Source organism: Physcomitrium patens, chromosome 11, assembly GCF_059467195.1.
Source record: "Physcomitrium patens ecotype Gransden chromosome 11, ASM5946719v1, whole genome shotgun sequence".
Classification (NCBI taxonomy): Eukaryota; Viridiplantae; Streptophyta; class Bryopsida; order Funariales; family Funariaceae; genus Physcomitrium; species Physcomitrium patens.
This window is the reverse complement of record NC_143420.1, coordinates 584,938-598,271: the sequence shown is the minus strand read 5'-3', so window position 1 is coordinate 598,271 and position 13,334 is coordinate 584,938. Positions and strand designations below refer to the sequence as shown.

Sequence of the window (13,334 nt, the reverse complement as noted above, 5' to 3'; positions counted from 1 at the left end):
CTGCCAACGCCACGATGAATCGTTGTCGCGAACACAGGTATCCTGCGGACTTTAGTATCTCCTGATGTTCCGAATATACCTCTAGATGTCAATGTTTTACGTTGGGGGTTCGATCCCAGAAGACACTTCCCTGGTGGTGCAACGAGAAGCAGTTCAGAATCTCAGATCGCCCAATGCTCAAGGATTACGTGAACTGTTCGTGCTCAGCGGAATGGCAGTGTATGTAGAGAAGAATCTGCGCATGGAAATGTAGAATGAAACGGAAGGAAAGGGAAGTGGACGAGTTGTTGGGTTCACCCTCGACGAGAATTCCTCAGAGATTCCACCCCACGTTTGTCAAACAAGACACCCATCCTCTCAACGAAACCCTAGAAGTCCACTCCTAGCCTTCCATCCAAGAAAAGAAGCTTGTTTCTACACTGAAATAGCTATGACTTTGGTATGAGAAAGGGCAAACATATTTATAAGAAATTAAACAAACTGGCATAATTTTAATTGCTAGTTAATGAATACAACATTGTTTAAATTAAATGCACGTTGTGTGTAACTGACGTCTACTAAGCAAGCACTCAGCTAATGTTGACTATATTGGACAAGATCCTAATGACCAAAGAGGTATTTTCCGTAATGTAGCTCATACAGTATGTATATATATATATATATATATATATTATTAACGTTGAGCATGGGCTCAAGGAAGGCGCTTGAGCAAGCCAGTGTCTTTGAAAGCTTGTTTGGCCTGATCCCACTCTTCGCTGCTAGGGTTGTTGGCGGGATCTGCTTTCAAGGGGACGGCAATGTTTTGCCATACAGGACCACTGCTCGCTCCATCCACATCCTGCAGCAGAGAAGGGCATGTTCCATCAGGGAGAGAAAATCTTAGAAAAGATGAAATACTGAACTAAAGAGCCAGACATTCAGGTTGTCTGACCGTGAACAATTTGCGACCTCAAATGCGACTTAGTATGTATCTACCTCATAGTGGAACAATTGTAATTAAACGTGGGAGATAGTCTGGCAAAAATTGCACATCCTGAGTCTGATTACCGTCGACGTAGACCGAAAAATAGGTTTGCATCAGTAATGCTCTATGAATCAAACAGCACAACTCTAACAGAACCTCACACCCTTCGATCAAGGCTTCTCTTGCACTCCAACCATAAGGTGAACACCATTTAATTCAATTTCAACTTCGTAGGCTTCAACTGGAAGCTAACCTTGGGAAATCTAGTTGTCTCAGGAGCAACGGCAGGCTCCTCAGCGTTGGTTTGCTGCTTCAAATGCGTCTTCTCAGCTGCAACAGGAGCAGCAGCGTGGTTGCTGACATTTGCGCTTGCCATCACAAAAACTCCTTGAAATTTCAACAAAACCCAACACGATAGCTAACTGAAATCTGATTGCTTATCCGACCCAATACAGAGCAAATGCGAATTGCAAGCTCGGTTGTTGGGTTCGAGCACGATGAGTCGATTGAAGTAGCTGGGTGAAGATCTGAGCAATGCCGAGCACGGCGCCGAGTTAGGCCTTCAAGCCCGATTCGAGTGTATTTTTAAATCGGATGACACGCGTCGAGGTAGGGTGGCGTCCAGATGGCATCTCCAGAAGAGTTCCGAGGAGAACGGAGCCTAAAGCCCACGGTTTTGCAACGTGGGCAGTGTGAAAGACAACAAGCAATTTTTATTCCGAATCCTAATTAGTAATACTATTTTAATAACATCAAATAGAAGTGGTAGATTTTTTATATTTGACGGAAGATGACAGTATGTATGATATAAAGAAACTATCGTGTACATGCATGAAATTCATTTCTTAAAAGATTTTTATACTTAAAAACTCATATTGAAAATTTCAGTATAAGAGTCTTATGAAGGTCTTTCGTTGGTGAAGAGAAGAAGTTTTTTCTTTTTCTTTTTTTTCTTATTCTTTTTTTATTTTTGTTGGAAGGCAATGTTTTTTGGAGATATTATAAAATGAGAAGAAGCCACAATGTGAACAAAATCACTATTTTTATTCTAATTTCATACACAAACAAAAAAAAATCGTGCTTTGATGTTGAGAGATTTGACAAATGTGAAAAATTATTATTTTAAGAGTATTTGTAGTAATATTATTAGCAAATCTTAACACTGCTTTTATTATTTTTTATAAAACACGTTCTTTGAGGTTGGAAAAAGATCATACTATTCAATATGTCAATAATAATAATGATAATAAAATGTTTGCTCTTGTGTAACTGATTAAATTCCAAGAATAATATTTGTATTATATCAGAATTAAATAATTTATTAAATTAACAATGAAATCTCTATTACATGCCAATTTGTAAATATATATATATATATATATAGATATGTAAAGAGAGAGAGAGAGAGAGAGAGAGAGAGAGAGTATATATATATATATATATATATATATTGACTTGTGGATCAAAAGAATGTATGTTTAAAGTGGTATATATATTTATTATTATTTATTGTGATATTTGGTTTAAAATATTTTCAAAAGAATATTAACTAAGTGAAATTGTATGTAGTTTTAAACAAAATTCTAATAACTAAAAAACTGATTTAAAAAAGAAGTTACATTTTATTTATTTTTTACTTTTTTACTTTTAATATTTGAAATCAGGCAAAATCATCACAAATACAAACTGATTTGTTATTAGAATTTATAATTAAAACATATTTAAACATATTACTTAAACTTCAATACTTATTACTATTTAGCCACTCAATATATATATATATATATATATACATATAAGCTTTAAGTCTTCATAGCACATAGCAATACAATAACATGATAGTGCACAACATTCAAACAATTATTCATGAATAGTAATAAATAGGTGTGTTGTTGTAATATACAATGACTTGGTAGGCCACTACAATCATAATATATGTTGATTACTGCTCAATATATTAAAAAATAAAATAAATAAATTAATTAATTAATTAAAGTTTTTGTGTTTTTAGTATGCAAATATTTAAAAAATAAAATAGAATTTGAAATAAAATACTTTTGGAAAAAAATTGCAATCTCTTTTTTTATAAAATATTCATTGTCTCCCTCTTAACCACCACCCTTTCTTAAAGCAAAAACAATAAAAAATGCAGAAAAGATAGAGACATATTATTAGCTAGTTGTCTAGTAGGAGATCACATGGAGTAGCAATACCAATTAAGATGTAGCCTTAACCATTCATTCTCTCTCTCTCTGTATATATATATATATATTCTTTAGAGGAATGCAGTGATTCAAGTATTAATACGATAACATCATATGCTCCCCAGATCAAGAGAAGGGGCCATGGGTTGTGAAGCGGAAGTGATGGTCGCTGCCAAAAGGGCTACCTTTGTTGCCCCTCGCCACCGAACACTCTCCAACGCAGCCGGTGAGGAGGAGCATTCACTAACAATAGAGCCAAGCGTGACGAGATCTCACTACCGTGACCAGATCATACAACAAACATGGATCCAAATTGCAGAGGTGACGAAGACGAAGACGAGGATGGCGATGGAGGAGGTGGAGGAAGAAGAAGAGGCAGCCTACCATTCTCTAACCTCCATTCAGCACAATCGGGCTTCGTTCCGCACCTCAGCAACAACAACGGTTATTACGCCGACCGGCATTGATGATCGATCAGGGTTGTTAGTTGGGCCTTGAATGCCTCTGGGTACTGCAAGCCCATCTCAGTCCCTTTCACATCTTTGAGTGACTGGATCGTACATCCTTTTTTCAGTGCGGCGTCACTGACGTGGCAACTTTCATGCGGATTTGAAGATGCCGCCGCGGGCCTTGGGTGAGAGACAGTAGGCGATATGGGTGAAGAACAGTCTCGAGTGTGGTGTTCTCTGGACGAAGTGAGATTCGCGACTAGAATGCTGAGGCTTGGAAGAGATGTTCACCGAGCTGGACGAGTAGCTAGGCATTAGTGACTATGGAAGGTTTCCGGCAAGTGCACTGCACCTCAAGCATTCTGGCTCACCTTGATCACCCCCATTGACGGCAACTTCGGATTCGATCCGAGAGTATCTGAAGCTGGAAGCATCTGAAGCTCGAAATGACTCCATAGGCCCACGACTCGCAGACACTTTTAAAGGATTGTGAAAAAGACTTTCTTCGCGGTCTCATGCATTGATAGCGAAATGACCCCAGGTCGTCGACTCAATGGTCCACCTTTATTAAAAATTAGAACCAAGCCTCACATTCCGGTCATGGGATGAGTTTCTCTCGCGTGCTTCATGTCTGCGATCATGTGCTGTGTATACATATGGTACAGTGCAATGTGATGGTGCTCCGGCAGGTTGCAGCCCGTCGAGGCCGCGAATGCGTGGGTGGTGAATGCTACAGTAGATGGAATCTATCAACATGTAATACGTGCACTCTCTACTAGTCGCTCCTTGCACAAAATTCACTACCTTGAACACCCAACTGAGAAAGTGTAGAAATGGTGTCCACATTTTTATGTCAGTATGGTCGCTGTCCAACCCAGTTTCCGGGGGGATAGTAATTACAAGTCATGAAGATGTTGCCGTCATTGCATACGGACCGCGCGCACCCTACTTTGGTAGTCCCTCGCCACACAATCTGCGTGTAGTGACCGCACTTGTTGTAGTACACGCAGGAGTTGCTGTAGTAGCGGTACCATTGCTTCTCGGCAACCCACGCATTCGCGGCCTCCACGGGCTGCCATGCCTTCCCCGATCCCCAGAATATGTTCTCTCCGTAAGGTCCTCCGGAATGCTGGAGCCGGCAGTCGCCGTAGAGTCTCCTCTGGTTCGCCCATCCTTGGGCGTAATTCGCCAGGTTTTGATCCCATTGGAGGGGGCTAAGACCGAGCTGAGCTCGCGCTTCATTCTGAGGGCGCAAGAATCCGTTCACGTCTGTCGGGTAGAATTGTGCATCAGCTACACTGCTAATGGCCGCCGAAAGCACCACCGCCAGAAACAGATTCAACTTCTGGCTATAAGCTACCGCCATTGAAGCGAGAGATCCACCTCAGAAATCCAAATCCCTCCGACCACGCTGACTGACGGCTTTGAGGTACTCGCAATGCAGCAGCGCCGCGCCTGACAATCCCTGAGCGCACTCCTCTATTCCACAACCCCGGTTACAGCTCCAGCTCCAGTAGCAGCGAGCGAACTCTGAGAACTGTCAAATATAGAAGTGTTTATTATCGAGTTCTGGGGAATGGCTCGAGCAGTATGATGCCAGCCTTGTATCATGAGCAAGGCGAAATGGTCGCGTCCACCAACCATTCTGAACATTATCTCAACTGACAGATTCGGCGTCATTGCAGAGATCAAACAAGCAAAAAAACATAGGACCTAACGATGACAACTCTCCCTCTCTCGAACAACCATTTCTGGACTGTGGTACGTACCTCTGACTGAATTCAATGCGACGATCTGGGCACAGCTTCTGAAGAGCGGCTTAGCGAAATGTACAGTGGTTGGGGAGATGACACACTCGTTTAGATTAATCAACCATACGTCAATTGGACTGAAAACACGAACAACTTGTGCAATTTTTTATGCTCACCTTTTTTTTCTTGCTTTCTTTCTTTCTTTCGTTCTTTCTTTCTTTCTCACAATCGCTAATACAGACAAGGAATTCGCTGCTACTTCCTAGAGGTAAGGGTCCTTTAAGGAGGAATGCCTATTAGTGAAGATGCTACCGACCATGGAAGAATCATTTGACATGCCAGCCATGTGCCCCAATTTATGAAAGCGCCTGACTGCCTAACTCCGAAGTTATGACAACGTCCTCCGTCTCTGGCAGGCTTTGAAGGCTCACGTTGAGCCCCGTCGATTGTTGGATGCTTCCGCAGCATTATTTTTGCAGCTTGTCAATCTCCTTGCCGCAAATTCCATGCTTTTCTGCAGGGTGCCACTTGCTTGCCCTCACCAATAACAAACCAGCCACACCTGTGAGGTTTCAATTATATGTGTAATATGTTTCAGCGAATGCATGTATAACCCATCTGGACACCGATCTTCCGAACTGCAAACATGCTTCACAAATCTGAACATCCGGAGACAATCTCACGCCGATAACTTTCCCATCACCGCCATTGAAATGCACCTTTTGTTACGTTGTTGTAAAAGTGTCCGATGATTTGCCTCGAAACTCTGACAGTTCCCTAACTTTATGAAGCTGAAGTTGTGTGATATTTTAATACTTCTTGCCTGTACACTGTATTACAGTTGAAAAGTCTTGTTGAGTACTGTCTGAGAAATGAACAGAAAGTTGTGAGAGCTTATCAGGATGTAGCTTTTGCGGATGTCGGTATGTGAATTATCTCTTTCTAAAATACTACTAGGCACAATCGAACTGGGTTTTTATTTTTTATTTTACTTATTATGCAGTATTTTGCAATATTAACAACAATAGAGTGTCCATAAACAACAGATTTGTTAATTAGAATACTAAGTTTTAAGGTTGGCACTGTCACTAATCTCATCAGCATGTCATTTGTGATCATGTAATTTCATGTATTTTCATCTATGAATTCAAATAAAATTCATTCTAGCGCCTTATTTATATGTTTCTTTTACTTGTACATATTAGGTTTTTTCTTGCTTTAATATCTTTCTGGACACATTTCTCATAACATCTAATACTTCAAGTAATAGTTCAGGTAGTATTACATTACAAAACTATTACCATATAATATTTTAATAACATTTTTATATGTATTTTAAAGTCATAATGGTTTTTTTAGAATTGTATGATTTAAAAATCTAAATTAAATTATAATGTGCATTTCATACCATATTTTCTTATCAAGAATTTACATAATGAAAGAAATAATTTTAGCTACATTTATTGAATTCATAAATTTCAGTTGATAGACAGTGTAAATTAATTATGTACAATTATTTTATAACTTTAATTTTTTATAGATTTTAATCTGATTACACGTACAATATTTAGAATGCTTTGTTAAAAGAAATAATTTTTAAAATTTTATATTCTATTTTTTCATGTATTCAAGAATTATACAATATCACTTTATATGAAGATTTGAATTTCAACAAAAGTTATTGTTACTTTTACCTATGGCTTATAAATCATTAGGATATCTTATTACTATATATTAACACACACATATGATTTTGAGATTTTATTTATTTATTTATTTTTAATCTGTTGTATTTGGTAATACAACAAAACTATTAGCAAACAACTATTTCAAAAATCTATATGAATAATATTAGGATTAATATATAGATTTGATTTTATTAATTGAAAATATATTTTTGTATTTAATTATAATAATTAATAGTGATTATGGAACTATTATAATTTTACATGCTATATATATATATATATATATATATATACATATATATACACATAAAATATATCTATAAAAACACAGATTTTCTAATAACATTGAAGCATAGAATCTTTTTTCTAACTTAAAAATTGCAATATATCGACAATGTACAAAACTATGGCATATATGTACTGATTTATAATGTTTTGAAATTTAAATGTTTGAAAGAAAAGAATTTTTTTTATTACATTACAGTAAATTTGTGTTTTTAATTCTTTACTAATTTGATAAAAATGTAAACTTGAATTATTTTCTTGTATGTGCAAGTTCTATTTTAATGGTTATTAAATCCAATGTAGATTTGGAAGATCTCTCTACAAACACACACACACACACACATATATATATATATATATATATATATACATATTCCAAAAAGAAAGTTAAATAAATTCATGTACAATGTAAGATTTCTTTAAATCAAAATAAAAATGTTAAATAAAAAGTAATCAACAAAAATTAAGTTAATATGAATTTAAATAATTTTTATTTTTTCTGTGATAATTTTTTTATTTTCTCAAGTATTTTATTTCTATTACTTTCAAATTTTTATCTAAAAAATTGATTTTATATTATGGTCTTAAAATTTTTTTTTGTAATATTAGTGATGTCCATATAATCATTGTAGTATTATACATATACTAGTGGAAACTTGTGCCATTGGGCACTATAATCTTTGGCACATCCATCCATTCTCTTGTTCATCTTTGATTCCATAGTTTCATTGTTTCAATGTTCTCCAAGTTCCCCTCATTCCCTTCTTCACAACCAATCAAAAGACTTCTTTGTCTTTTTGTGTTACACTCAAACTGTCTTATAGAATATATAATAGATAGATTAATATTTAAGAACCATTGAATTGGAATATAAATATTGGAACATATTTTGATTTTAACTAGAAGGTGCAACTTGTTTAAATTTCTAAAATCTTATTTACCAAATAATAATAAAACAAAAAAACAAAAAAACAAAATAAATCTTTTGGCATAGGAAGCTTCTCAATTAAGATTTTTTTTAAAATCTAATCTTTCTCAATATTTTATTATTGAAATATATTTAAATTTACATAATTCTAGTTTATTCTGTTTATAAATAAATAAAATTATTTAATTAATCTTAGTTCCTCACACTCTTTGGGAGATTTTTTTTGTTTTTTTGTTTTAGTTTTAATTTTAATTCAAGCAGAATTAAATTTCTTGTACTCAAACTGTCTTATAGAATATATGATAGATAGAAATATAATTTAATTTTAATTATAATTCAAGCAGAATTAAATTTCTTCAAATATTTTTCACAAATGTAAGTGTGAAATTGTTCACATACTTTTAATTTGGTCATTGGTAGGGACAAAATCATGTTATTTCAATTGCCGACAACATCACACTTCACACTTTTAAACGCACTTTACAAAAGTAATTATTTTTATCGGTTGAAACTAACCATCATAGATCTGTCTTTTAAAGTGTTTATGATAATCCTCAAGAACAAAATCTTCTTGCTTTAACTGAAATCAACCAGACTTCCAGTGATGTAAACAATCCATCCAAAGTTGTTGACTTCAAACCAATCATCTATTTCCCTGACAACTTTACAATTAGTCGTTATATATAATGATCATCAAACAATTATTTCATTATTTACTTTTGGACTCTTCCTCCATCTTGAAGCCAGTAATTCATAGAATACATCCACACAGACAGACACAAATATATATATATATATATATATATATGCCGAACTTGTCAGAGGATTAAATAGGAGAAGCACTAGCATGGGCCGTCTAGGTCTTTAGGTACCAGACATCGCACATCTCTGCCCGACATCACCAACCGCACTGGATGCATAGGAAACGATTACTTGTGCCGAACCAAAGAAAAGCAATGTTTTCAGATAAAAGGAGCAAGATAAAAACAGGACAAAGTGCAAGATTTCGTTGAAGGGGCTGAGGAGAACATGACACATCTCATCCTGCGTTAAATTGCAATTGACCCACACGTGGGTATACAGGTGCGTGGAGCATGTACAAGTGAAATTAGACGCATTGTGTTGAGGCTGATCCAGAAATTGGTCACAATGCTTTCCGTGATTGCAACCGAATTTACTATGTAATGAAGCTCAAATGCTGCCTACACATATACCACAGCCGCTTTCAGATTAGAGCTTATTCTTTCAAAGACGTGGATTAGGATTGTCGATACAAGCAGCCATGCGCTTAGTTTTGGACACTACATGTCGGTTTCCAGGCTGACCACAATCAACATTTGAAAGGACCTTGCAATCAGCTACAACGTGAAGGATAAATTTCAATTGCTAACAAGGCGTTAAGTTTACAGGGATAACAGTAATATAAACAAAAATCCAGCAATTGAACCTCAACGTTCACATTGCGGGACACTTCCTATGAGTCTACTAAGCAGAGAATAACCACCTGATGAGTAATCAAGGTGAAGGAACAATCTATCTCCAGTCACAAATCAAGATGAAGCATTGCAGAATAATAACGGTACACTTCATAGGTATTTGCTCACTGGTCAACGTTCTGATGAGATAAGTTTCAAATCTAAACCCTAACCCTAACTGAGAAAAAATTGCAACGGTAGTCGCATTATGCTGCTAAAGAATTCTGAGCTCGCTATTGATTACAGAAATGAGTAATCCCTGTGATTCTGTTGTGGCATGTGCAAGTCCTTTAAGTGAAGAGTTATTTGACAAGTCCCAATTTCCTCACGCGTGAAACAAAAGCTACCAGGGCTCAAATCATCCTAGACACTGCAAAACTTGAGAGGTGGAGTTAACCCTGAAACCCGACACCATCTAAAACAAGGACCATGGAAGAGCTGCAGTTAAATTGAATACTTGAGTGGAGAAACCTTAATATATATTGAGGACATCGATGATGGCTTTGTTGCAGAGAGGACAGGACCCTTTACTTCTGCGCACTTCCCGGCAACATCTTCGACAAAAGGTATGTCCACATGGAATAAATGCTGCACCTTTGTGGCCAACCATACACACGCAGCACAAGGGATCCAGCTGCTCCGTTACATGATCATCTTGTTCATCGACTCCCTTCTCCGCTTCAAGCTCATTCTCGACATTTTCCATGTCCTGGTTCAACAAAGATAACAATGACACACGCCTTGGGGGCTGTTCTGTTGCTGGTGTCAAGATCTCAGCTTCTCTCGCAGCATCTACAAGAGGAGTCTCTGTCCCTGCTGCGGGATCTGATGATTGTTGAATTTCAGGTCGTTCAACTATGTCTGAGCTGGGTAAAAGTTCTTCTCTCAAAACTTCACGATTGGAAGGATCATCCACAACAGCATGTGAGGGACGTGATGCCACTCCCCTAAGAGAAACCTGGCAATTATCATCAGGGGGTCCAGATGACATCCCAAGCACACTAATTCTTGAGCTACTACAACTTAACGACGGGCTTTCAACCAGAGAAGGAGAGCCCATTCGGCTTCGGCCTAATGGCAACCAGCCATGCTCACCCCTTGCCTGCTCTAAAAGAGTCTCCAATTGAACTCGTGGTGCTTCAGCCTCCTCTCCATCGGCATTACTCTGTGCAAGATCATCCACGTTGTTGAATACGGATTCCTCTATAAGACCCGCATCCGACACCGCGTTGAGAGCATTTACAATGGTCAAGAGAGGTTCGACCCGTGAGGAATGCTGAACTTCCAGAAAAACTCCAGGAGTTGGAGGATTCGGGAGAAAATTCGGCACATTCGCTGTTGATTGAGTTGACGAATTCACATCGGCATCCGTAGATTCGTCTAGAGAAAAAGTAGGGCTCAAGAGGGTTTCAACTTCTTCATCCAGGTTTGTACCGGATTGCGACCTCTCGGAAGTGCAACACAGGCCATCCTCTCTTGCCGAAGTATTGACAATCGTGTCAAGTTCATGCCTGACCGGTCTTTGAATCTCGTGCATTTCAGACACGCCATCCTCCACCACGGGATTAGTGCCTGAAGTAAGAAACTCCGCAATCAGATATTTCAATCGAGTGTGGGACTCAGGGTGCACTGGAGCAGAGACATCACACAAGGACCCGATTTTGACGCGTCTGCTACTCTCACCGCTGCGTACAGCGGCATCCCGTTCGAAAGAGAAACCTTCGAACCCAATATTTCCTTCCCGTCGGTCCGCGCTCCTCTGATCTCGACCTATTGCTACTTCCGCAGCAAGCAACGTCCCCAGAGAGGGTTTCGCTCCACCACATCCAACCCTCAGCTCTTCAGTCAATCTTGAGAACAGACATCCAGGGCTCAGTTCACTGGGCTGCTGCATTACGCCGGATCGACTTGCTAAATACGAAGTTTTCAACGATGATGGAGAGTTGATTCTGCTTGATTCCATCTTCGTCGACTGTCTGGGTGAATGATTTGAAGAACTGGGAGGTTTTTTGTCGCTCTTCAAGGGTCTCGTACGCCTTCTTGGCGTCATCACAGCTCCGCACAATGACCCTGAAGCCCAAAAGTCGTCTTCATCGTCAGAATTCTGCATTGACCAGTCCTTCGCGAACAAAAATCGCAGCTCCTGGGACTCGTTTTTCACTGACTTCGCGTCTTCTCTGTTGGTATCACTGGCGAGGTTTTCAAGGTTCCCTGCAGTGGGACCCCATAATGGTCCGGCATGAACAGCCAAGCCATTCGCCATCTCCTTTCTTGGAACGCAAGAGCTTGCCATCTCTGCGGCAAACAAATCCCTGAGAGGTTGCACATTCCTCACGACTTTGTTGGCAGGCACTGATTCTTCTCGTTCTGAAAAGGCCATTCTGCGTATCTCTATCACATTCTCCTGCGCACACAAATCCGGTTAATTTGATTGATAGTGCGCTATTAAAAACCTTACTATTCCTTAGTCCTCTAATGCCGTGCTGTACTTTATTTTAAGCATCCCTTTCTCCGAAGTGATACCATCCGATTTTTACTCTTCCATGCGATGGGCTCCATTTCAAGAGCCAAGAATCAAGTGGAGACATTGCGATTATTCACAAGACTTTAACTCTCTCCATGTCACAACGAAGAGAAGAAATGCAGCAAGCTCAAGGTTCTCGATGGAAGTAGTCACCATAATGCCACTGTGGCATCAGGCGAAGAATCGTTAACACCCTCCCTCGAACTCTAATTGCCATTGCACATCATGGAAGGACGAAAGAAAGATACAGGTCGCAATCAACCCAAAACAACCCAAGTTCTTTAAGTGCGACCGGTGTGTTATACAGTGCTACTTCAATTCTTCCACAACGATTCCTGGGCAGAAATTGACCCCAAATACCACGAAGACGAACAACCCAGATCCCCACAAGACACAAACTTACCAGACACAAACTTACCAGCATCCGATAGAGTGCAGCGCTTGAGCATCGCCACAGGCGAAAAAAAAACCCCAATTCCCACCGTCTGCTACCTCCTGCTCCCCATTTCTTCCACGTCACTACTGCTCCTCTGACCTCTGCAAAAAAAAAAAGAAAAAAAAAGGCTGAAATTCTGATGCTACTCAACTTACACGCAACCGAATGCAGGCACTTCAAAACATTAAAAAATAAAATAAAAATAAAAATAAAAAATATCCCAACAACCGATCGTGAAAGGAAATACCTCATTCCGTGAATGTCTAATCCTGCAGCAAACAAGACCATGGCCACAGCACAAAGATCCACCTCCACGCCACCGCTGCTGCATCTTAGTAACGTCATGAGCGCTGTGGTCTGTCGCCGTGGCGAGCACGAACGCAAGGGGAGAAACGCAGATGCTGATAGAAATAGCGAACACAAAGGGCACCACTCCAGAAATCCCAGGAGGGGTGGGAAAAGAGTGAGGGAGGGGGGCCAGCAGCAATTCCAAGGGCAGGAGGAGGAGTGGTCGTAACGCCGCAGCAGCTGCAGTAGTAGTAGCAAGCTAGCCATCCAGCGAGCCAGCCTCGACGCATGTGGTGATCGGGTCGTGACGCCCATTCCTGCGTCATGAATGCACAAGCGGCA

General features: G+C 39.1%; 2 protein-coding genes and 3 long non-coding RNA genes across 6 annotated transcripts; 2 read left to right on the top strand and 3 right to left on the bottom strand.

The window, feature by feature from the left end:
• Positions 1-460: 460 nt before the first annotated feature.
• On the bottom strand, positions 461-1,487 carry LOC112288318 (uncharacterized). Its single transcript, XR_002971523.3, has 2 exons — positions 1,218-1,487; positions 461-838 (listed from the first exon to the last, which is right to left on the bottom strand). It is a non-coding gene; the product is annotated as an uncharacterized LOC112288318 (long non-coding RNA).
• Positions 1,488-4,162: 2,675 nt separating this feature from the next.
• On the bottom strand, positions 4,163-5,181 carry LOC112288414 (pathogenesis-related protein PRB1-3). Its single transcript, XM_024532549.3, has one exon. The coding sequence runs from the start codon at positions 4,981-4,983 to the stop codon at positions 4,471-4,473; it is 513 nt and encodes a 170-aa protein (XP_024388317.1). The 5' UTR covers positions 4,984-5,181; the 3' UTR covers positions 4,163-4,470.
• Positions 5,182-5,332: 151 nt separating this feature from the next.
• On the top strand, positions 5,333-6,566 carry LOC149988077 (uncharacterized). Its single transcript, XR_016505343.1, has 2 exons — positions 5,333-5,378; positions 5,785-6,566. It is a non-coding gene; the product is annotated as an uncharacterized LOC149988077 (long non-coding RNA).
• Positions 6,567-9,230: 2,664 nt separating this feature from the next.
• LOC141045901 (uncharacterized) lies at positions 9,231-10,072 on the top strand. Its single transcript, XR_012218459.1, has 2 exons — positions 9,231-9,352; positions 9,589-10,072. It is a non-coding gene; the product is annotated as an uncharacterized LOC141045901 (long non-coding RNA).
• LOC112288253 (uncharacterized) lies at positions 9,274-13,334 on the bottom strand. Of its 2 annotated transcripts, none has more exons than XM_024532264.3 (4): positions 12,952-13,334; positions 12,687-12,805; positions 10,216-12,148; positions 9,274-9,471 (listed from the first exon to the last, which is right to left on the bottom strand). In XM_024532264.3, exons 2-3 carry the CDS (start codon positions 12,690-12,692, stop codon positions 10,217-10,219), a joined length of 1,938 nt encoding a protein of 645 aa, XP_024388032.1. In that variant the 5' UTR covers positions 12,693-12,805; positions 12,952-13,334; the 3' UTR covers positions 9,274-9,471; position 10,216. The 2 variants fall into 2 exon arrangements, with proteins under 2 accessions (XP_024388032.1, XP_090110139.1); XM_090254013.1 differs by having other exon boundaries at positions 9,274-9,467.

Coding starts and splice junctions, on each gene's coding strand:
- LOC112288414 (XM_024532549.3), bottom strand. CDS start 4,983: ATGGCGGTAGCTTATAGCCAGAAGTTGAATCTGTTTCTGGCGGTGGTG.